The 23,498-nt window shown below is 47.3% G+C and overlaps 1 protein-coding gene across 4 annotated transcripts in view; it reads right to left on the bottom strand.

Annotated features, from left to right (window-relative positions):
• Window positions 1-23,498, bottom strand: part of MED27 (mediator complex subunit 27) — a 274,187-nt gene that overhangs the window by 93,918 nt on the left and 156,771 nt on the right. For all 4 annotated transcript variants that reach the window (XR_008959842.1, XR_008959841.1, XM_044389693.3 and 1 more), the window contains exons 5-6: window positions 13,673-13,780; window positions 3,555-3,596 (exon numbers count right to left, since the gene is read on the bottom strand). Coding sequence is in view for 2 of the 4 variants with exons in the window: in XM_044389693.3 (XP_044245628.1) it covers window positions 3,555-3,596; window positions 13,673-13,780 (150 nt within the window). In the remaining 2 variants the exon portion in view is untranslated. The remainder of the gene's footprint in view (window positions 1-3,554; window positions 3,597-13,672; window positions 13,781-23,498) is intronic.

Genomic DNA, 23,498 nt, shown 5'->3' on the forward strand with positions numbered 1-23,498 from the left:
ATGTGCAAGCCCCTCCCCCACAAGGGGTATTCAGATGGAAATCAGATCATTGTTAAAAGACCAGTTAGGGTCTGCAATGCTCATGGGTCCTCAAAGCCGCGGCCTGCCTTCGTGGGGCCCAAAGGAGGTAACTCACTGGAATACCACAGAGGACGCCGAGATAAACCAGGCAAAAAAACCCGAACTGCTTTAATGTCTCTCACTATTAAAGTGAAACACGACGCAGATAATGACCAGTGTTCTTTCTCTTTAGAATGCTCTTCCACCAGCTGCTGGCGAAAAACATGACAGAAGCAGCCAGCATGGACAAAATTAGCATTTAAGGCTGAGACTTCAGGCATTACCGAGCAAGTAAATGCCTCAGGTATGGTCACTAAGAGAAGAAGGCTAAGACTCAAATGTAGCTGCCCGTCCTAAAGTCAACCGATGACCACAGACACCTTCCCTTCTGGCTCTGGACCGATTTTCTCCACTATGCTTCTAGAGAGCTCAGCTGGGTAGAGGAGTGTTAGAAGAGTCAAGATGATGATTTTCTTTTTAAGGTAAACTTAATTTTGGACTAGAAAGGTTGCAAAGATGGTACGCACAGCTCCCATGTACCCCTCGCCCAGTTTTCCCCACTGCTGACACCTATCGTGATCCGGGACCTACAGCACAGCTAAGAAACCAACACTGGTTACTTACTAGTGACTAAGCTCATTTTCTCATTAATCTCTTTCTGTTTCATGATCCAAGCCAGGATAGCATGTTATATTTAACTGTGATCACACTGTGAAATTTTAATGCTTTCACAGGCTCCCTAAATGTGTGGCGCTGGGCGTCAGACTCTTCCCCTAGCTGTAGGCATCTGTCCTTGGCCTAGCCTTTCACGGAGAGGGTCGGGGAACAATGTGAAGTGATGTATTAAACACCATTAGAGAGCTGGTCCATTATGCTGCTTTGATACAAAAGCCCTACGCTCGCTGTTTTAATGGGGATGGGGTTTCCGTTTGGGGTGATGAAAATGTTTTAGAACCAGACGGGGCGGATGTTCCACGACACCATGAAAGCCACGGAATTGTGTTAATTCTGTGTTACGTGAATTTCCCCTCAATTAAAAACAAAGTTCTGTGCTTTCTCTCTAAGCTACCCTGGCGTCCCCTGGACACAACTATTATTCACGTAGAAACGATTTGGGCTCAGCTTTCAAAATCATGTCCCTCCTTCTCCACACCCGACCCTTCGGTGGACTTGAGAATAAAATCCAAATTCTGTCCCAGGACCCAGAGGCCCCTGCCCACCCTCCGCTCTGCCTCCATCCCCCACGGCATTCCCTCTGACTGCTGCACGCTCCGATCGCACAGACTTCCAACAGCTCTTAGGACGTGCTCCTCAACCCAAGCCTGGTGCGCTGCTGCCGCTACCCGGGAATCTGCTCCCGCGGCTTTTCAAATGACTGGTTCCTTCTCAGGAGCGGCCTGTCTCAGTTCAGGTCTGGCCCCACGTAGGCCTGCTGGGACTGCCCCAACGTGAGAGGCCCCTCATGTTGTTCTTTTTTTTTTTTTTTTTTTTTTTTTTTATAGAGACAGCCAGTGAGAGAGGGAACACAAGCAGGGGGAGTGGAGGAGGAAGAAGCAGGCTCATAGCGGAAGAGCCTGATGTGGGGCTCAATCCCATAACGCCGGGATCACGCCCTGAGCCAAAGGCAGACGCTTAACCACTGTGCCACCCAGGCGCCCCCCCTCATGTTGTTCTTGAGTGCAGCCCTCTAGTTAACGTGCTGGAGTGACCTTCCTTCCTTCTTGTGCCTCCTTGTCTGTCTGGTTTTCCCTCGCATTCCTAGCACCCAGCAGAGTGCCTGGCTCACGGCAAAGGGGCTCAGTAAGTCATTGCTGTTGAGCTGGACGGGGCAGTGAATGAAATCACAAGCAACCCCACCATGTGCACCTCTGGACGGAAGCAGAGACGGGGAGGGATGCGAGCAGAAGAAAGCAGCTGGTGTCCTGCAAGGGAGCTGGCCTGGGTGCTACGGGGTGGTGGGAGCCCTCGTAAGCCCCAGGTGCTGAGCTGCTCCGGGGAAGGGCTCCTTCTACCATCAGAAGCTGGGAAAGGATTTTCTCTAGTCACATTTCTTCCGACCTCACCCAAATAGCATTTCACGGGGAGCCCTGACATCAGAAAAAGAGGTGACCAGAGTGTCAAGTGGTGGGGGCAGGGGAAGGGTGAGGATGGGGCCAGCCCGCCTCCCTCAGCCCACACTAGGCACCTGCGTAGACCACGGGGCTCTGACAAACTGAGCTTAAAAACTGGGTGAGCTTGGAACACCTCAAAAGCCTCTGCTTTCTGTTTTTGTTTAAGGTATGATTTCCACACAGCAAAATTCACCCTTTGTAGGTGTAAGATAAGAGAAAAAAATATACATATATTGTTTGATCTTTGCCCCTGGTTCCTGGCATAGAGCTCCTGAAACCCTTATAATTTCCTAAGTGGTAAGAGCACTAGGGGCCGCTCCTATTCTAATGAGGCGACTCTGGGTGGGCACCTGGATGGGGGCCGGTCACCAGAAAGACCAAGCCATGATTAGGGTAATTGGAGACTTAGAATTTTCTGTCTCACCCCTCATCCTCCCGAGAAGGGGAGTGGGGCTAGAAACCGAGTTAATGACCGATTATGTCTACATGAGGAAGCCACCATAAAATTCCAGCAGTATGGGGTTTGGAGAGTTTCCAGATGAGACAATACAACACCAGAGACGTGATGTACCCCAGCTCCATGGGGACCCAAACTCCTGCGCTTGAAGTCCTCCCAGGTCTTGCTCTGTGTAGCTCTCCAGCTGCCTGTCCATCTGTGTCCTTTATCATGTCCTTTAATGAACCGGTAAACCGAAGGAGGCATTCCCCTGGGTTCTGTGAGCTGCTCTGGTGAACTGACAGAGTCTGGGGAGGGGGCATGGGAACCTCTGACCGACTGCCGGTAGGGCAGAAGCAAAGATAACCAAACTTGTCACTGGGGTCTGTAGCTCCGGGGAGATCGTGTCAGGCTGACTTAAACTGCAGGACACCCAGCTTGTGTCCTGTTACTGCAAACCCCCACATGTTCAGTGACCAGGAGGGGCAGAAGTGAAGTGTTTTATGTGCAAAGTAATGGAGATTCACTGGAGACAAACACAGGAGGGAAGAGCTGGGGTCTTCCCTACACGGGTAGGAAAGCACAGTTTTTCTTCTATAGCAGGTGTATTAGTTCCATGAGTTTGGGAACATAATACAATGTGTAATCACCACCACAATGAAGATACAGAATATTTCCATCACCCTGACACATTTCCTCTTGTCCCTCTGGGGACAATCTCCTGCCCTTACTCCTGGCCCCTGGACACCACTGATCTGATTTCTGTCCCTAAGGCTTAATCTTTTCCAGAATGTCATAGAGATGGAGTCATACCATGAGCATCATACTATTGTGTCTGGCTTTTTTCACTTTCTAAAAAACCTCTAACTTAAGACCAATGTTTATACCTTCAAGCATCCATATTTCCCTTCCTGCCTCTTGAGTAAGAATGAAAAAGTAAAGCTTACCTTCTGGAATACTTGATAGTTGGATTTGGACCATATATCAAGCTGGGGGGAAAGAGATAAAGCATCATCAACATCAATTTTAACTGTGGACTTTGAGAGATGACATTGTAACAACCGTTACACCCATCAGCTTGAAATAATAAACATAATTACGGAATAACAGAATCGTGGCACTGCATATGCATCTCAAATGTCCTGCTTGAATTTCTTCTCTCTCAACCTGTCAGTGATTTAAGGAAACCAACAGAAAAGATATAGGGAAGTGAGGTGAGGCACCTGTTGCATCCAAGGCTGCATGGGCGGAGCCCCTGGCTCCCTTTCCTAACCTGGACTCCTACCGTGGTTCTCTTGCATGCCAATGTCAATCCTGCCTCGGGACCTTTGCATAGATTCCTTTTCCCCCCAACACTCACATGGCTTCTCCTAATTTTCTTCAGTTCAAATGTCACCTTATCAGAGAGTCATCTCCCACTTACCCTGTCTAAAATATTATTTCCATATCTGTTGTCTTGATTCTCTTTATCTTTTCAAAAATTTGAGATTTTCATTGCACTTAAGACCACCTAAAACTTTATTTCTTTTGCTTATGTTGTTCTGGTGTGGGACGTAGCATGTCACAGGCACCAGTAGGTCCCTACTGAGTGGAGAAAAACTAGCAGCTCCCAGCTGCTGAGCCCCTGCTCCACGCCAGGCACCACACTGGGCCCTCCACACACACTCGCTCATTTAACCCTAGAACAAGTCAATGTGGCTGGTCCCACTAGCAACCTTACTTTCCAGATGATGAGACAATGGTTCAGAGCCATTCAATCGTCCACGGCAATCTGGAGACACTTCTGATGGATGGTCTCCCCTGATGGTGCTCAAACTTGGCTGGCATCAGAAGCTGCTGGGGGTATTTCTTTGTTTTTTGATATAAAGATTCCTTGGTTCCTCCCCTGCGGTGTCTGAATTAGTAGGTTTACAGTGGGCCTGAGAATCTGTTCATCTGTCTGTCTGTTTCAGCTTTGCTCCCCAAGCAGTGGTGTGACTGTGATGGCTGGTCAGGCCAGGGACCCTTGATCGAGGGCACCCCTCCTTCACAAATGAGGAAACTGGAGGTCATGGCTAGGGCTTGGAGTCAACCTGCCTCATCCTCCTCGGACTACACTGGGTCTTACACAGAGCACGTCAGTGGCTTATTCTAACCAAAAGGACTGTTTTACAGTTTTGTATGATAAGTCAACGTGTTCTCATCGTTTCGTGAGTTTATACTTATAAATTAAGTAGAGCAAAACCAGAATTACCCCCAGTGCAGTGCTGGGAGACAGCTCAAGGATAGTGCAGATTAGAAGAGTCAGTATGTCCCACGGGTGCTAAAATCCCAACTGCAATATATGAGTTCCAGAGCTGCACACATGGAAACACCTGCTCAACGGGCCTCTTGGAACCTGCCTTTGGGGTTGGCCAGTGGTCAAGGAAGGAACCTGAGATACGACGGTATGGGCTATAGGTTGTGTTATTGACTTTGGAGCACGTGGGAACACGAGTAGCAATCACCCAGGGAGATTCCTCGAAGACGACAGGAAGTGAAGTGTTGCACTTGACATGGGGCAGTTCAGAGTTCTGTTTCTGTTCTGAGGAAAACACCAAAACCTGGTTTTCTGAAAACGGGCCTTGGACTTGAGAGGTGGTCAGCGCACAGGCACGTGTTCAGTTCTTCCCGGCTTCTTCCCGTTCCCCATGAGTTCCACGCACGCTGCGCCGTGTTTGAGAACTTTCAGGCCGCAGAGGAGCTTTAGAGGATTCTGAGAGGGTCCCTCTGGACCCCAGCGGGGCTCCTGCTGGAGAGGGCCAAGGTTAGCGGATCCCAGGCCAGGAAAAGTACTGGAAGAACTCTGCCTGAACATTCATTCGAATGGCCCGCCTCTCCCTATCCCCTCTGGTGTTACCACCTTCTTCCTGGATTTCCAGAGCACACCTAACCGACCTTTCCCCTTCTACTCTGGCTGAACTGCTCTTCAGAAAGGTGGTATCAATTTTCAGTCACTGCACTCTGCCCCCGCCCCTTCAGCCACTCGATTAAAAACAAATCTTTAGGCATTAGAATTTTAATTTGGAGGCTAGCAATTTGTAGGGGGAAAAGTGACATGTTACCTCCAGAAAACTCTGAAGGAAACCTCAAATGAAACACACGGAGTGAACTCCCCACACTGTCAATTCTGCTGGAAGAAAACTGCTGGCCCGCCGGTCATCCTGGGGAGGAGAAGGCAGGTTCCCACGGTTTCTCAGTGCCGCAGTGGAGCTCAGGGCTTAAAAAAATGCAGCACTTAAAGATTATTCAGAGAGTGCAGAATGAATAAGAGCGATTTTCTGTATCTCTCAGTTCTGCCAAGATGACAGGGAGATGCCAGAAAGTCTAAATCTAAATTTTAGGGAGAGTAACATCAGTGTCTCAGCTTGGAACTAACATAGTTCCCCTTCCATTTGAAGCCGACAGCTGTTTCTTCTGAGGTTCTCCACTGTTTATCCTTCCTGCCTGTTCCCATCATACGTAGGCAGACCAAGACATAAACACAGGGCCATGGAAAAAGAGAAAAGGAAGAAGCGGCATATAAACCGAAAAGTTACAGTTTTAAAAGAGAAAATTATTAAAAAAAAAAAAAACCCAACTCTTCAGTATCTGCAGAATGTTTTAATAGAGAAATCATCTAGGGAGAAATACGCACAAGTTTAATTAAGAGACGGGCTCTCCAGCCTAATTGTGGCTTCTGAAAACACACCATGCTCATTCAAAGTGAGCGTGCTGCTCTTTCTGAAAGGAGCTTTAAATATATAATTCAGGACCCTAGGGAATGGCTGCAGCCATCTGGGACAGAAGGATGTCAGACAATACGCCCTACGTAGCAGGTGCACACGGGTAAGAAAAGGAGCCGGTAACAATGGGTTCTCCTATTGCTGCAAAGGCACAGCAGGCAGTTTGTACTTGATTTTCTGCTAGATTTATGCCAAAGAAAGCCATTTAAGTGAGCGTTCTGGAGCCAGTGCCCTGCCTCTTCTCAGGGCCAAGAAGATTTCAGAAATTCATTTCAGGGAGCCCGCACTGATCCAAGTGAATATTTATTAGCTTTAGCTTCTTTACTGCAAAGGCGGGCATGGCTACCAATTGTTTTGCTGGCTGTGATATTCAAAAAGGAGCGTTCTGGAAGCTGTAAACTTTCAGCCTGATGAACGGGAAATTACTCTGAACTACAACGGCAGGGAAAGAAAGTAAAGCACCTCTCAGTATTCTGGGCGAGCATCAGAAAGACCTTAAAATGGAAAAGCCAACCTTATGGCACCTGGTGGCTGAATCTGCAGTCTTAGGAGTAGCCTCTGGGACTCTGGAGATTGGAGTGAGTATTTTAGGGGTAGGAATGTGCTCTATTCTTAGGTAAAATGGAAACCAACCCCACAGATGACCAACCGTTCTAGCACAGACACATCTGCTCTCAGGTTAAACATCAAGACGTCAAAGGTCGTCTCGACTAATGAGAATGGTGACGATCAAACTCACTTACCGAAAAGAAAAATCAGAATGGCCCAATATCAGAAGGCAAGGGCACACCAGCTATGACAATGACCACTGCCATCAGCATGGCCGCACACCCAGCGAGGGCAGACACTATTCACCAAGGACCATGCATGCGGCCTGCACTACACCCGCGTTTCCTTTCTCCTTCCCTTTCTTTTAAATATTTTATTTATTTGAGAGAGAGAGAGAATGAGCGGGGAGGGGGGGCGGGAGGGCAGAGGGAGAAGGACAAGCAGACTCCCCTCTGAGTGCAGAGGCCAAGGACACAGGGCTGTGTTAGCTTTCGAAATCCTCCCAGAGATCTGGACAAGGATGATGAAACCATCCCCACCTCCCAGAAGAGGACACTGAGGCTCAGATTAAGTAACCTGTTCAACATCACACGAGTATGTAGTAGAAAATTCAAAACCAGCCCTGTCTCCAGAGGCCCAGCTCTTAACCCGCGAGGAAGACCGCATTTCAGCTAGAATTCAGGAGGGCTGACTGTGAGCCACTCCCCTCCCCTAGCGGTGGCAGCTGTTGCGGGGGGGGGGGGGGGGGGCGGCACTCCTGTGGAAGTTCAACATGACAAATCTGCTTCGAGGCCCGCTCATGTGACAATCATCGCCACTGAAATTCGCTTAGCAGCCAGTGAAAATTCTGGCAGCTTCTCAGAAAGTTACCAATTCTTCATTCCAAAAAATAGTGCAAGGTACCATAAATTATCTAAAAGTGACAATTCCAAATAAAACTCATAAACCTCACAAGGGCCTTCAACTTTTAAAGCTTTTACTTATTAGCATCTTCACCTTGCAAGGTCAACAGGTGATGCGTCGGCAGGGGCAGCAATGGTCAGATACTTCTCCATAATTACCCAAGTTTTCAAAACCATCAACTTCTACCTGGTCCCCTTCTTAATGTGCCCAGTCCTCCCTGGAGAATAAGGAACTGAACAAGTCTCACCACAGAACTAGTGTTACGGGTCTGCTGTTCTTCCACTTTTCACTTTCGATCAGGACAGACATTTGTTACCAGAAACTGCTGAAAGCACAACTCCGGGCACCGTCCGCATGTGAATTAAACTGCAGGCCCCTTCCCCAGCTTTCCCCTTCCCCCGTAAGTAGCAAGAGGCCGTTTTTCTGAAGGTCGTCTGAACAATTTCAAAGGCTATAACAAATCAAAATGTTCCCTGCATCTGATATCAAACGGGGCTGATGCCAACACTTATTAGAGAAATCAGATTCAAGCTTCCCCAACCCCCTCGACCCCTCCCCCCCCCCACATCCAACTTTGAAGTGGGAAGAATGCGGGGATCAGAAATTACCCAGGAGACAGCTCTGGCTGTCTTTGAAGGTTCCCTTTGATACCACTATTTCTTTTCCTCCCTTTCACTAGGAGGCTAAAAGCTGCCTTTTTTATTGATACGGGGTAATTAATGAAGCTATAGCATTAACATAACCGAAATCCCCTAATAAGATAAATTCAACCGAGACACTTACATTTTTTCAGTTAAGTCTGGCGGGTATAAAATCAGGACAATGCCCAGGTATTCAACTTAAATCTGCCTTTTAAGATGCTGAGTCATGGCTCTCTGCACCTCCCTGGTTACAGTGAATAGCAGGTTGGTAAGTTTTAAAAGCATTTTTATATTTTATTAGAAGAATTAGTGTACTGGAGCTTGGTCTCAAAAATATGCATCCCAAAGCATGAGAGACTATGGACTCTGAGAAACAAACTGCAGGCTTCAGGGGGAGGGGAGTGGGAGAATGGGATAGGCTGGTGATGGGTAGTAAGGAGGGCACGTATTGCATGGTGCACTGGGTGTTATACGCAACTAATGAATCATCGAACTTTACACTTTACATCAAAAACCAGGAATGTACTGTATGGTGACTAACATAATAAAAAATATTAAAAAAAAATACGCATCCCAGGTGAAGAGGCAGACGATCAGGGTGGCGGTGGTTACTGCAAAGCAACAGCCTTGCTGGGATTCTGATGGGGAGAAAACCTGTCAGGTCCAGGAAATCAGGGGGTGGAGGGGGTGCCGGCCCACTATTGTAGCAACAGGGATAATTAAACCTTTCAGGAGGTGCTGGCTGCTTTGGGTTTGGGGGACACCGACTTCTGCAGTCGCAGAAGTTCAGAACCCACCAAGTCCACTGCTTTCTAAGCCACGCCCATGGCATCCGTGGCTGAGCTCTCAGACTGCAGCAAATCACCCCCAGGCTAGCGCTCAGACACCAGCTGGGCAAATGCCGAGCTGCATGTCTGGAACAGCACCACTGCAAGCAGCAATTGGTTCTTGAGAACCACACCGCAAGCTCCAGTGGCTCCTTCCAAAGGTTACATTTTGTTTGGGATATGCTGGACATTTCAGCACATTAATTACGCTAAGGCTTACATGTATATAACTATATATAAATTCACATATACCAGCACCAGTACTCAAAATAGAACACTAATAATGTCTGCATGGTTTTGTAAAGTGCTCTGAGAAAAGAAGGGGCTAATCAAATTGGCTAGGATTTGGGGCGCCTGGGTGGCACAGCGGTTGGGCGTCTGCCTTCGGCTCAGGGCGTGATCCCGGCGTTGTGGGATCGAGCCCCACATCAGGCTCCTCCGCTATGAGCCTGCTTCTTCCTCTCCCACTCCCCCTGCTTGTGTTCCCTCTCTTGCTGGCTGTCTCTATCTCTGTCGAATAGGTAAAATCTTAAAAAAAAAAAAAAAATTCAAATTGGCTAGGATTCGATTCTGGGCAGAGCGGTCGTTTCGAGAGCTCCTCTGCCAAACGCGGTTAATGCGCCTTTAAAACATCAAATGGCTTGGTCCTCTCAATCTTGCTATTCCTCATTTCAGGGTCCCTACTGACCACTTGGGCCAATATGTGCAGCTGTAAAACGCAGCAAGAGGCCTCCTGTATCACATTTGTGATATGAATCATAGCAGAATTCAGGTTTCCAGACACATATTCACTTTCTTTCTGATGAACAGAGAACCCACGCTAATCTTTCATTAGGAAGACGTGCGCTGTGTGTGCGTGTGTGTGTGTCTCCTTCATTTTCTGCACTTATGACTCCACTCCCTGCTGCTTCTTTTGGTCCTCGTCTCTGATGTTTGGTTCTCCACTTTTCCATTCCAGCTAAAGCACTGGCACATCCCAAGTAGGCTTCTCCACTGTCTCCTCCCACACATCACTGGGCTTCTCCAGCACTCCAGGCACTGCAACATCTTGGAACAGCGTCATGGGACAGGGCCTGGGCCCTTGAGGTGCTCCTGGCAGATGGCGGTCCAAGGCCTGGCGGGGTGTGACTGCAGGCAAGTCACTATACATTCTAGGTCTCAGCTGCCTTCATTGGAGAACGAGTCTAATTTAGGCAGAACCTAGGACTCGATGACCACTGTGGGCAAAGTTTGCTTATTAGCATGAACCCTAGCAGGACAACATACGGAATACTCTTCGTGTTTTTATTAACTGCAAGACAGACACGTCAACAAATAACCATGATGTACTAATTGTAGTCCTAGACAAAGACTGTTCAAAACGCTATGGGTGTATTCAGGAGGAGGCTAATTTGTGGCGCAAGCAGACGCAAACCTGGGCCTGCCAGCTCGAGTCCATGCTCCTGTAAGGGACCCTGGGGAAACAGGGACAGGAGGAGAAAGGGGATGGCAGTAAGCCAGGGTGAAGGGAAGAGTGAGTGTGTCGGGTGGATGAGGAGGACAAAGCATCCCAGGCCCAGGGCACCGAGGGCGCATATGAGTGCGAGCTGCGGGAGCCGCAAACAGCACAAAAGGCTGGAGAGTGAGACGAAATGTGCGCACAGAATGACGGCAGCTGAGGTCAGAAAGGAAGGCAGGGGCCAGATCACTTGGCATTTCTATGTGTTGCTAAGGAGTTTGGATTTTAGTCTAGAAGCCAGGGTTTTCAGAAGCGTGTTCTGTGAAACGCCAGTGTCACGATATGCTGAGAAGAAAGGAAGAAACAATGAATTTGGGGTTCAAATAAGTTAGGAAAATACTGCACACTATATGCTCCTCTTAGCAGATTCACAGGACACTAAGCAAACTAAAGTTTCTAAGAATTTCTATAGTAAAGAAACCTACTGAACCTTCTCTAACCCCGTGTTTCTCACAGACACTTTGACCATGGACAGCTTTGTGTCTAATACCTATTAATATTCTACTTTTCTGCCTGCTTTGGGCAACAGGGGATGGTGAAAGCAAGAAATCATACGCTTGGATGTGTATTTTGGGAAGACTGCTCTGGAAGCCAAGTGAAGGACAGACTGTGGCAGGGAAATAAGACTGGAGACGAGGCATGAGGCGGCCAGTGCACCTGCTCCATTGAGAAATAAGGAGAACCTGGAAGAAGGGGAGACGGACAGGAGGAGCCCAATTTGGGAGAGATTTAAGTGGGAGAATCATCAGAAACTGCTGACAGACTAGATTTGGGGAAGGGGAGGGACGGTTTGGGCGATTAGGCAGTGGTACAGTTACCCCAGATGAGGAACAGCAGAGGGAAACTGAGTTTTGGAAAGGAAGCAGTGAGCGGAGTTCTGGGCGGGCTGAATGTGAGGTGCACCTGGGGAGGAGAGGTCCCACCTAGACATAGTGACCTCCGGGGGCTGACACATGAAACGACAGTACAGGGCGGGGTGGGGGGGATGGTTACTCAGGGAGAGAAATCCTAGAAGCATACATACGTGACAACTTTCTAAATCCCTTGTTCTAAGCGCAGAATAAAAATGGTATTAGTTATCGACTGAGTGGTGACTAGGTGGCACAGTGCTAAGTGCTTTGCTTTACAGGTTTTCGGACACTGCCAGTGTGGGGCAAACAAATACAATGTTAAAGAGAGCAGGCAAAGTAGGTAAACCCTCACTCCTTAGAATCCAACTTTAGACGGGGCGCCTGGGTGGCGCAGTCGTTAGGCGTCTGCCTTCGGCTCAGGGCGTGACCTCAGTGTTCTGGGATCGAGCCCCGCATTGGGCTTCTCTGCTAGGAGCCTGCTTCTTCCTCTCCCACTCCCCCTGCTTGTGTTCCCTCTCTCGCTGGCTCTCTCTCTCTCTGTCAAATAAATAAATAAGTAAAATCTTAAAAAAAAAAAAAATCTAACTTTAGTGAATGCTTCCTCCCTCTCCCAAGTTTGTACCTTTTGTCACAAGGTCAGTCGCTACTGTTGCTTAGCTTTCTGTTTCCAGCCTTCTCTCCCCAGCGCATCTGTAAGACTCTGGAGGGCAAGGACCATGATTCATACCAGGTGTGGCTAAGGAGCTGTGAACCTCGAACCAAGGCAACAAGAACCACCTCTCTAAACGGCCAGGACCAGGAATGTGGGGGTTCCTGGCCAGGGTCACTTCTGCTGCTGCTCCCTAGTTTGGAGCGTCCAGAGAGAGCTGCCGCCAGGGTTTATGAATCACACACACACACCACAACTGCCCCCGTGATGCACTTTAGTCTCCATACCTGCTCTAAAGACACTTCGGTTTTTCCAAAAAGGAAAAGGAAATCTCCCCCTGAGGGACGCTTTGCTTTCAAAGGGGAGACAGACGAGAACTTGGCAGAGTCCTTGAAGAAAGAGTAGTTTCCCTCGTGGACAACATTTGTGTGGGACGTGGAGATGCTGGGTTACTTGTTCAAAACACAAATCTCATCACCTTGTGGGTCACAGCTCTTACGTAACACACTGTTATGTGCTAAGCTACATCTGTCACATTTTTTTGAAGAATGTTCTATCCTCATTGTAATGTGGCCATTGGGTGGTGAGTGCTAGTACTATAGCAAACTTTAAAAATTGTAATGGGCTTCATGAAGAGAAGGGACAGCTCGGGAGAGCAGGGCAGACAGAGGCTTAGTGCACCAAATGGCCAGGGTGCGTCCGGGTAGGTGTCTCAGGCGGAGTGCTCATTACACTCTGGAAGCCAACACAAATGAAGGCTGTCAGCTCCCATTAGCATCCTCTGCTGCTCTCCCTAGAGCCATATGGACAGTGTGCAGTCAACAGAAATCAGGGGTTCACATGGGTGAACTTTCTATGAGACAAACCACCCATGGAAAAAACTTCTCTTTTTTCAACCGCAGTGTTCAGTATGGACTGCTGAGGATAAGCCACTTCCTCAGGGCTCCTTGTTAGTTTCATGGGAAAGATCCTGAGCCGGTTGTGTGTCAAAGTAACTCGAATTTTCCTCATGGTTCTAGGAAAAGCAAAATGCCGAAAATGCCAAACCCTGGGCTATTGATGTGCTGTACTACTGGGCGGGAAAAAAAAGAAAGAAAGAAAAAGAAATCCATTTCCTCAGAAGACACATTTAATGAGGCAACTGGGGTCTAAGGTGATAAATTAGAAATTCAACTAAGGGCATCAGGCTTAAAGGAAAAAGCAGAAGCTTGATGAAAAATGCAAGGGGAGAGAGAGAGAAATGTTTTTCTGTAAAACGTTCATCTTCATACTGATAAACCATGCTTGTTGATCATTTCAGCAATGACTGCTAGTGTTTAATGTCACTCATCTGGGACTCTGCCGCGTTTGTTCTGGGACACAGAAAATAAAGGCAAACGAAACAAAAGACTCCAGAATGCTTACCTTGCCGTCTTCTGTGTAGACATTCTCACTATATCCCCTCACTATTGTCCGATCAATGAACAGGCTCCGCATGACGACAATCACCTTCAACACCTTTCCCAAGGTCACCTGTCAAAACACATGCATGCACACATGAAAGCTTACGCTTGAACATGCAAATGCATGAGGCTGGGCAAGACTCTGTGAAGAAGAAAGGCTCACCTCGCCCTCTTGTTGCTGAGAGACGCACGGGAGGGCCCTCCGAGGGAAGGCATCCTAAGCGTTCCGGAACAAGCTCTAAACGACGAGGCCCTCCCGCATTCTAACTACACGGAACTTATTGATATTTTTGGCTTACAAATCTCAGGATAAGTTCCATATGTTTAATATCTGGATACAGTAAAATTTCCTTTTATTTTTTTCTGTCTTAAGATGACCTTTTTCAAAGGCTATCCTGGGATTCTGGCATGCTAGGATTTGGTAAGCACATTTATTTTCCTATTAGTTCACGGCCCTATGTACACCCATGGAATATGTAGAAGAATATAGCAGAGAGATGAAAGGCAGGCACCAAATGCCCATGCGGCTGAACTATCTATTTATAATAGCTGGGAGTAAGTGGAGAAGCAATACCAAGTAAGTTCTGAAGGTAAATGGAAAGTAGCAGAATTTTATCTCCAAAAAGGAACATGATCCTGGAAATACATTAAGTGCTTTTACTCTCTTAGAACCTAAGCACGTATAACGGATAAAAAAAAGAAAACAAAAAACCCACACACCTAAAAAAAAAAGCACAGTTTCATGTAATGCCAGGGAAAACGTAACCTGCTGTGTTTGCTGGAACGGGCTCAGCACTAAGAAGAGAAACAGCACCTTCCTTTCTTTTAGGGGCTCATGTAACTCTTCCGGTACTTGGCTACGCCTCTTCTGTTCATTTCCCAGATGAGACCCTGGGGGCAGACTCAGAACAGGGCCCAACCAGGGCCCAGGTCTGGTTTGTTCACTGAGGCTCCAATATCAGAGAATGAGCTGAAAAGAGCCCCCGCCCCAATCCTAAACCTGAGACCCAATATATACTCCGTTGCTGCTGATGCCACCTTCAAACACCCTCTCCTCACTTCCCCGTTCTCTGCTGGCCGACTGTCCCCAGCAACAACCCTCGTCTTTCTGTGATTAGTCCTGGGTATCACCGAACATTCCTAGTATCTGGTTCCTTCAATAACTTCTAAGTGATGAGAGGATCTCTCTATTTTTGTATGCCTAAAATGGTCGAGAATTATCAACAGGGTAGGAAAAAGAGATGAGACCCTTATTTACATTTAAGAGAATGTTAATAAAAACATCTCATTTCTGTATAGTACTTCCATTTTATTTATTTATTTATTTATTTATTTGAACTTTCAAATACTGCTACACCATGTAACATTTAATGGGCCATCTCTTGGATAACTGGAAATCACTAGATAAGGATGTCAATAAACCACCAAAGTAGGAGCCGTGACTCTCTAGTCCACATGCAGTCTATGGGGAGGAAGGGAGAGGGAGGAAAAGAATCAAGTTCACAGTTTTGTAATTATATGCACTGAAACCAACAGCCTCTCGCTGGGCTGCAGTTGGAGGTCCGACACACCGTCTCCAACGGGGCCGCCATTTCAACTGCCCATTTTAACTCTGCTAATACACAGAGATAACTAAGCTATTATTTCCGTAAAAAACCAAAATCTAGCTGACTTTAACCAATAAATTGCCTCTGTCATTTCTCAAGTATTTTAAGATGGAATTCAGAAAAAAAACCACACTAAAGATACTAGAAATTTTATATTTAATTTTTGTTTTTAAAGGTGAATTTTGGTATTTTAAAAGCTAATGAACACTAAAAACTTAATAAATAGGCCCGTTATAGAAAAACCTACAATTAGAGTAAAAAGGAAGGAAATAATCATTCATAATCTGCCCTTCTAAACCATTAACGTTTCAGGGAGATTTCCTTTCAATCATTTTAATAAAAGATTTATGGATTTCATAGAAAAGGAGGTCAGACTTGGGGTTACCAGAGGTGGAGGGTTGGGCAGGGGGAACTGGAAGAAGGGGGCCAAAAGGCCCAAAAGTCCAGTTACAAGATAAATATGTCCTGGGGATGCGATGCCCACATGCTGACCACAGCTGGCCCTGCTGCGGGGTGTGAGGAAAGCTGTGTACAGAGTCAATCCTACCAGTTCCCATGACAAGGAGAAAATTTTTTTTCCTTTTCTCTTTTCTTCTTTCCATGGCATCTATACGAGAAGATGGATGTTGGCTGAACCTACTGTGGTCATCATTTCACATCAGACCACTGTGCTGCACACCTTAAACTTACAAAGTGGTGTAAATCAATTACTTTGTAATAAAACTGGGGGAAAAAAGATCTACCGTTTCTGAATTTGTAACATGGCTGTAACTGAAACTATATACCTAATTTCAAATCAAAGTTTTACTTAAAATTAGGACATAAGCATTGTTCTTTATTGCTGTGCAGTCTTCAAAAATGGCAGTACGTGCTGCCTGGCACTTCACTGAGTATGGGTATTTTTATAATTTCTTTAACCATTCTCCTATTGCCGGACATGAGCTGCTTTCAAGTTTTCCTAATATAAATATGCCTACCGTGTGCACTTTTGTTCACCAAGCTTTTGCTGCATTTGGGATTATTTCCTGAAGATAGACTTGGACAACTGTAATTACTAGGGCCAATAGTACAAATATTTAAAGTCTTCTGATGCAGTCGCTAACTGCGAGTTGTAAGCGTTACGCCAGCTACAAAGGTACAAGCGTACCTACTTCTCTCCTCTCCTGTCAGTAACAGGTATCATTAAATCAAAACAAAACAAAGTAAAATCCATCCCCTCTAGAAGGAGCAACTTAATTTCTTTAACCCATTTATTTATTGGTCTGAAAACATTTTTAAAAGATTTATTTATTTATTTTAGAGAGAGACAGTTTGTGTGTGCGAGTGGTGGGGCGGCAGAGGGAGAGAACCTTCAAGCAGACTCTCCGCTGAGCGTGGAGCCCGATGCCGGGCTCGATCCCACATCCCTGAGATCGTGACTTGAGCAGAAATCAAGAGTCGGATGCTTAACCAACTGAGCCACCCAGGCGCCCCTAGCCCATTTTTTATGAAATATTTAAACAAATATACAAAAGTAAGTGAAACAGAACAAAGAACGTCCATAGACCTCCACCCCAAAACTTCAATAACTGTAGCTCTTGGCAAACCCTGTTTCACCTCCACCCCCACCTACTTTTCCCTTCCTATGTTACACTGAAACAATTAACAGCCATAGTATCATCATTTCATCTGTAAACATATCCTTCTGTGTCTCTAAAAGGACTCACAACACAAAAAAATGCAAGACTACGATGCCATCCCATACCTCAATCAACAAGAATTCTTCAATATTATCAAAGCTGTCATCGGGGTTCAAATTTCCAACAGTTTCGTAAGTGCCACTTTTTTTTTTTTTTTAAAGATTTTATTTATTTATTTGACAGAGATAGAGACAGCCAGCGAGAGAGGGAACACAGACAGGGGGAGTGGGAGAGGAAGAAGCAGGCTCCCAGCAGAGGAGCCTGATGTGGGGCTCGATCCCAGATCACCGGGATCACGCCCTGAGCCGAAGGCAGACGCTTAACCGCTGTGCCACCCAGGCGCCCCCGTAAGTGCCACTTTTAAAACAGTTTGCTTGTGTCAGGATCCGAATATAGTCCACACAATGTGATTGGCTGACATGTCCCATGAGGCTCTCCTAAACTAAAGGTTCCCGGTCTCAACTCCCACCCCTCATTTTATTTGTTGAAGAAACTGGGTCACTTTTTTTCTACAGAGTTTTCCGCAGTCTGGATTTTGCTGATGGCATCCCCATGGTGTACTTTGCATGTTCCTCCTTACTCCGTACTTCTTGTAAATTGGCATGAGAGGAGATTCAGGCTTGATTTCTTTTGGCACGACAAGTTCACGGGCAGTGTTATGGTTTACTAACGGGAGGCAAAAGAGCTTGGGTGTCTTGGCAGGTAATGCTGGCAGCTGCTGACCCATGAATTCACCAGGGGCTTCAGCTGGCCACATACCAGTGTGATCGTTCTGTCTTTATTAGCTGGGACACTTTTATAAAGAAAAACTTCCCCTCATCTACTATTTGGCTACTCAGTGATTGAGTTTATTGCATAGGAAAGGCAGAATAAATGCTCCATGCTTTCCCTTTATCAGTCCTCAAAACAATGCATCGGTTCACTAGTTTCCTTCCAACGCAGACAGCTTAGTTTTCCACCCAACATTATTATAAACTCATGGATTTCAACATATTTGATGTATTTGTACCTGGTACAATTACTAGTCCTACATTCTTACTGATGCTCACATTGTTCTGTGGCCCGTGGGCATTTCCTTGGTTGGGTCCTTCTGACTCACTCCAGTCTCTGTGACAGCTCCCTTGCTATCTGGTACGGGACAGCCCAGGTTGGTCTGGCACAATTCCTGCCCGAGGTCACGAGTTGGCCGTCTCCTCCACAGCCCTGGCTCTTTTCAGTGGGAAACGGCATTTCAGGACCATGGCCAGGGCAAGAGGGGCAAAGAATGCTGAAGGGTTAAAATGTTTGTTTTTCATTTTATGAATATGAATTAGGTCTGTATTCTCCTCTCCACCTTCCCCCTCAGGGAGCGTCCCCACGGCTTATGCTTGTACTGGCCTGCAGCATTTTGTGGACAACCCCATTATCTTTCAAATTGGTAAAGCTCCATGAAGTTTGTTCATTTTTTTTTAAAGATCTTATTTATTTATTTGACAGACTGAGAGAGAGAGAGCACAGTAGGGGGAGCAGAAGGCAGAGGCAGAGGGAGAAGGAGGCTCCCCGCTGAACGGGGAACCCGATGCAGGACTCGATCCCAGGACCCTGGGATCATGACCTGAGCCAAAGACAGACGCTTACCCAACTGAGCCACCCAACGCACCAAGTTTGTCCATTCTTATTTTTTAGAAACCCAGAAAGGACCCTGGTGATCATATATGTAGAATATGCATAGGCCTATGGCTTTCTGAATTTTTAACATGGTCATAACGAAACTATGTACACAACTTTGAAGCCTGACACGGTGAGGCTCTGGAATCAGAGGCACTTGGGAGTCAGGTCTCAGCTCTGCTGCTGGAAAGCCTGACCGGGCATCTACCGTCTCTGAACATCGGCCTCCTCTCACCCAGCGGAGGTCACGATAGCTCCACCACAGACTGACTGTGAGGGGTCAGCAAGACAATGCACCGAGCAAGGGTGAGGAACAGGCCCGGCGCAGGATACGTTCCCAGTGGTAACTGTTGCCCAGCCCAGTCTGGATTTGGTGGAAGTGAAATCATTTGAAGCCAGTTAACATTAAAGCTGGAACCAGTTCAGTGAACTTGCCACTGACGTCAATTTACCCTTCTACTCTGGTACCTGGGGCTAGAGGGAAGCTGTAGAGAGTGGGTGACAGTGGTGTCGGGCCCTGAGCTATGAACAGAAATGTGCCTTCTGATGAATGACTGCTGAGTGGAAAGGCTGCAAGCCTGGGGGCTAGGCAGTTTAGGGGAAGACATGAATGAAGCTGTCCTGTGGGCTGATCTGGACTCACCCTGCTGACACCCAAAAGAGGCCATTTAGTGTGCAGGTCAAGTGCAATGGGCTTCAGTCCCACACCTACCACTGGACTGTGTGACTGACGGCAAGTCAGTTTACTCAGCTGCGAAATGCAGAGGGGCCCGTGAGGAAATCAGTCGAGTTGATGCACAGGAGACGTGGCTAGGGGTGTGGCGCATGACAAAACGCAAGAGCTACTAGCCGAGTTTCTCTTGAGCGTGGTGTGGTGGAAAGGGCCATGGGAGCCTTTCAAGTTCCATCGAGATGGAGCTTCATGCACATTCTCTAACGTTCTTTCCAGCCCCCATGTCACTCTACAAGGATTCAGATCCTCACATATCCAGACTGCACTAGTTTCAAACATAACTGGATGCATCAGGTTGTAATGACCTTGGAGTTCCGGTGGCCTAACACGGCAATGCATCCAAACAGGCCAACTGACATCGTTCCACAGAGTAGCCCGTGCCGGCCATGGTCCCAGGCAAAACACCCAGTTGACAGGGGCTACAGGCTGGTTCTTGGCAACTGCTTGGGATACCACAAATAAAGCTAATGCCATCTGGTAATGAAGCAGGCTTCCTGTTACCAAGGTAACACTTCTATTACTGAGCAGCACATTTCCGAGGAGCTCACTCACTACTCCTCCTGTGCCTGTCCCCATGAGTGTTCAAATGTCAAGTTGTGAAGAATCAGAGGAAGCCAGTGGGCTTCCCAGCCGGTCATTGCCCTTCCAGGGAGGTGCCCATGCCGTCACTGCCTGGTCGCTTGTCAGGCTAGCTGTGCTCTGGGCAGCTGGGGCTGCATCGGTGGTCTTCTCTATCGGGTCTCATGACAGTCACCTGCCAAGCTGTATCCCAGTAAGAGAATTTCCAGTTCACAATGACAAGGCAAGTCACAAGCTAAGAAGGGAAAGTGGGAGGAAAGTTGAGGATGAGAGCAAAAATATTTAGTTTCGCTCTGCTACCAGCTGTTGTCTAACACAAACTTTACAAATCTGGTCGTTGAGGTGTTATCTATACTGGCAGACCCCGTGAGCTTACAAGGTGAGAGAAACTGATCACTTAAAAGCTTATTCCCTCAGGGCTGGTGCAGGGAGAAAGGCACTTCGAAACTGAGCAGTATCTGTGCCCTAGAGACAGGGGAGGAGGGTGGACCAAAAGCTCTTTTGCATGTGGAACCCGGTACCAGATAAGGAATCCCTGACCAGGCATAAAGCGTGTATGTGGGAGGTGAAGGGGGTAGCATGATATTTGCCATTCAGACAAAGGCTGCATGGCTGAACTCTGCTTCTGGGGAGGGGGCATGTTAAAAAAGGAGGGGGAAAAGAAGCCAATCATTTGGTCATCCACGAGTGTTACTTTCCAAGTATGAACACAGTAAAGTGTAACATGTAGGCATCCTTAAGGGATCTGCTGTATTTTAAGCGATGTTTGTCAAAGCGTACTTAGAAGGGTGGGGGACAGGGAGGAGGGAGAGGCAGACAGACATCTCTACAGAGGCTCGGAAATAAGTTTTCTTCAGTACAGTGTATTAAGAGGCTTCTTCATACTAATTCCAAACAAAGAGGAGGATAAAGTGAATGGTTTCAGTAAGCATTTACTGATAACTGTGTCTGGACTACGTGAAGTCCTGGGCGAGGATGTGGAATCAGAGAATCATATCACCCTAGAGCTGGAAAGGACTTTAAAAATCATTTTTCCCAACTCCCCTCTTTTTAAAGAGGCAAACTGAAGCCTAAGGAGGTTAAGAAGTGTCAAATATGGCTCCTGCCTTGAAGGAGGTGATTAAGCTGGCAAGTGCCTGAATTAACTGCGGGGCTTGTAAGTGTTATACCAACGCGGGCTCACGGTGTACAAAGAATTTTGGGGAGGGTGGTGTGCTCCATCACTGAGCTGTCTGGCATCATCAGAAAATGCTTGGTTTGGCACCTGTCCAATTTAGCACACGTTCGGCAAGGTAGAGCTGGTTATACAGACGAGCACTCCACAAACGGATCTCATGGAACATTCCTCCAAGAGATGTTCTTAGATGTGGCCTAGAAAAAAACATCCAATGCTACCCAGGCTTTTCCCTGACTCCTGGGGGTCTTCTCCTGCATACTGCCGCATTACCTCTTGACTTAGGACAAGGCCAGGGGCATGCCCAGAAGGCTGCAGCTTCCCCCTCTAAGAACCCTGGGACGCAGCCCAGCCGGGTGTTTTATTGTCATTCCCCATAGAAGGCAGCTGGGGTTTCAAAAGATTTGAGTCCAAGCTCACTGCTTTTCTGTGCAGGGCCGGAAGCATGCCTCTCGCTGTTCCCCCTTCTGATGCCGAGTCCATGACCCCATACCAGTATCTCTGAATCACAAGCAATGGCAACCACAGAGCCTTGCTTCATCTAAGCCTCCAGCCACCCCACTGTCTTCTCTGGGACTCTGGTAAGTGGCTCGAAACCTTGCTTCACGAGACTCCTGGTTTCCCTCACAAATGGCTTTAAACTCACACTCGGGATCCCATCTATACGACCCTATTAAAGCACTTGTTTCATCTGATTTTAGCGTTTTTCTAAACAAACTTAGTGCTCTGACTTCTGCACAGCTGCTGGGTATGTGTAGTCCTGACGCTCATGCTGGGCGAACTGTTCTCCCGACAGCAGGCTTCCAGACCGCAGCAGTGAGGGGGACTGGAAACTAAGAGGCACAGAGGGAAACGGGCTGTTGCTTCCTTCTAGGAAAATGCTAAAACTGGATATAGGTAGGAGGAGATGGAGACAGATCCACCCCGAGAGGCTGAAACTCTGGCCAGGCTGAGAGCAGAAGATCCACTGTCAATCGCCTGCGAGAGGAGGCTGCTAGCCATGCACAGAGCTGGCCGGCGACCGAACAGTAAAAGGTAAATGGGCGATGTGACTTGGAAACCAAGGGGTCAAAGCAAGGGACTGTCAGAGGTAAGACGGATGTTCCTGCATTCTGCAGGCCACTTGTTTTGCTCAATGGGACAGATTAGTTGTACCTCCGATAAATGCAATGCAATGAAATGCCATATAAAGAGAAATGAAACCAGAAAGCAACCCCAACGTATGGACTAGACTTGCGATAGAGTCCTCACAGCCCCAAGATGAGAATTCGATCTTTCCTTTTGACAAAGGCCCAGGAAAAATGAGGCAGATAAGCCGACTTTAGATTCTGTCTACCAACAAGTCAGAAAATCAACTTGCCAGCAAGGCAAAAAGGCATGGGAATTCTGTTTATGAACTCTGGGAGAAAAAGAGACCTGAGCTTAGATCTCCGTTCTGCCCCCTCCTGGCCGTGGGACCTGGGACAAGTTACCTGGCCTGTTAAGCCCGTTTTCTCACCTGTACACCCAGAATAAGGCTGTTGTGAGAGGAAATGATACCAGACACGTGACATGCTCACAGCACTGTGATTAAAACACAGCAGGTACTCCAGCACTGGTCACACTGGGTTCCTCCCACTGGTCTCCTTGTCATGGGGGAAAAGCAGCATGGCACAGGGGCAAGAGCCAGGGCTTGGAGCCCAGAGGCCCAAGTTCAAATTCTGCCCCTGCCACACACAGAGAGCAGTGTGGCCCTGGGAAAAGCAACCCAGGGGGAGCTCTGGCTTTCTCATCTCTGAAATGGAACCCTTATGTGAACTGGACAGCTGGTGCTGTTAGATGCCTGGGGTGGGGGGTGGTCACTACTGGCCCTTGCTACATGGTAGCAATTGTTTTTAATAATTATTAAACACTCTGCCTAATAAGATGAGGATGATTTTACATTCAGTGGCTTATTCTGTTGATGAACGAATTGGACTCATTCGCGAAGGAGTGCCCACGTTAACCATATGGGCACCTGCCCCTCCTGCACCCATCCATCCCTCTCTTCTAAAGTCAAACCTAACCTGGCTGGAGGGGAACATCAGAGAGGACCGACTCATTGCCAACTCTCGTCAAAAGGTTTCATGAGAAGGATAGCCTGAGAAGCAACTTCTATTTCACATGCTAAACATAAATTTCCTCATAATCTTCTTACCCCAGCTCCCTTCAGGTCCCCCTCAGGATAATAACAAAAATTCACACACGAGGTAAAAAAACCAGAGTGAATGGAGAAGGGCTGTCCGTCCTGATCTGGGTCTCCAGCTACGTCTGGGCTTCCCTTGCAGGGTTAGGAAAAATCCCCCAAATCGTCAAAATAAAACTTAGCTGACTTTAATTTATAAAACGTA

The sequence above is a fragment of the Ursus arctos genome, unplaced genomic scaffold (assembly GCF_023065955.2).
Source record: "Ursus arctos isolate Adak ecotype North America unplaced genomic scaffold, UrsArc2.0 scaffold_18, whole genome shotgun sequence".
Classification (NCBI taxonomy): Eukaryota; Metazoa; Chordata; class Mammalia; order Carnivora; family Ursidae; genus Ursus; species Ursus arctos.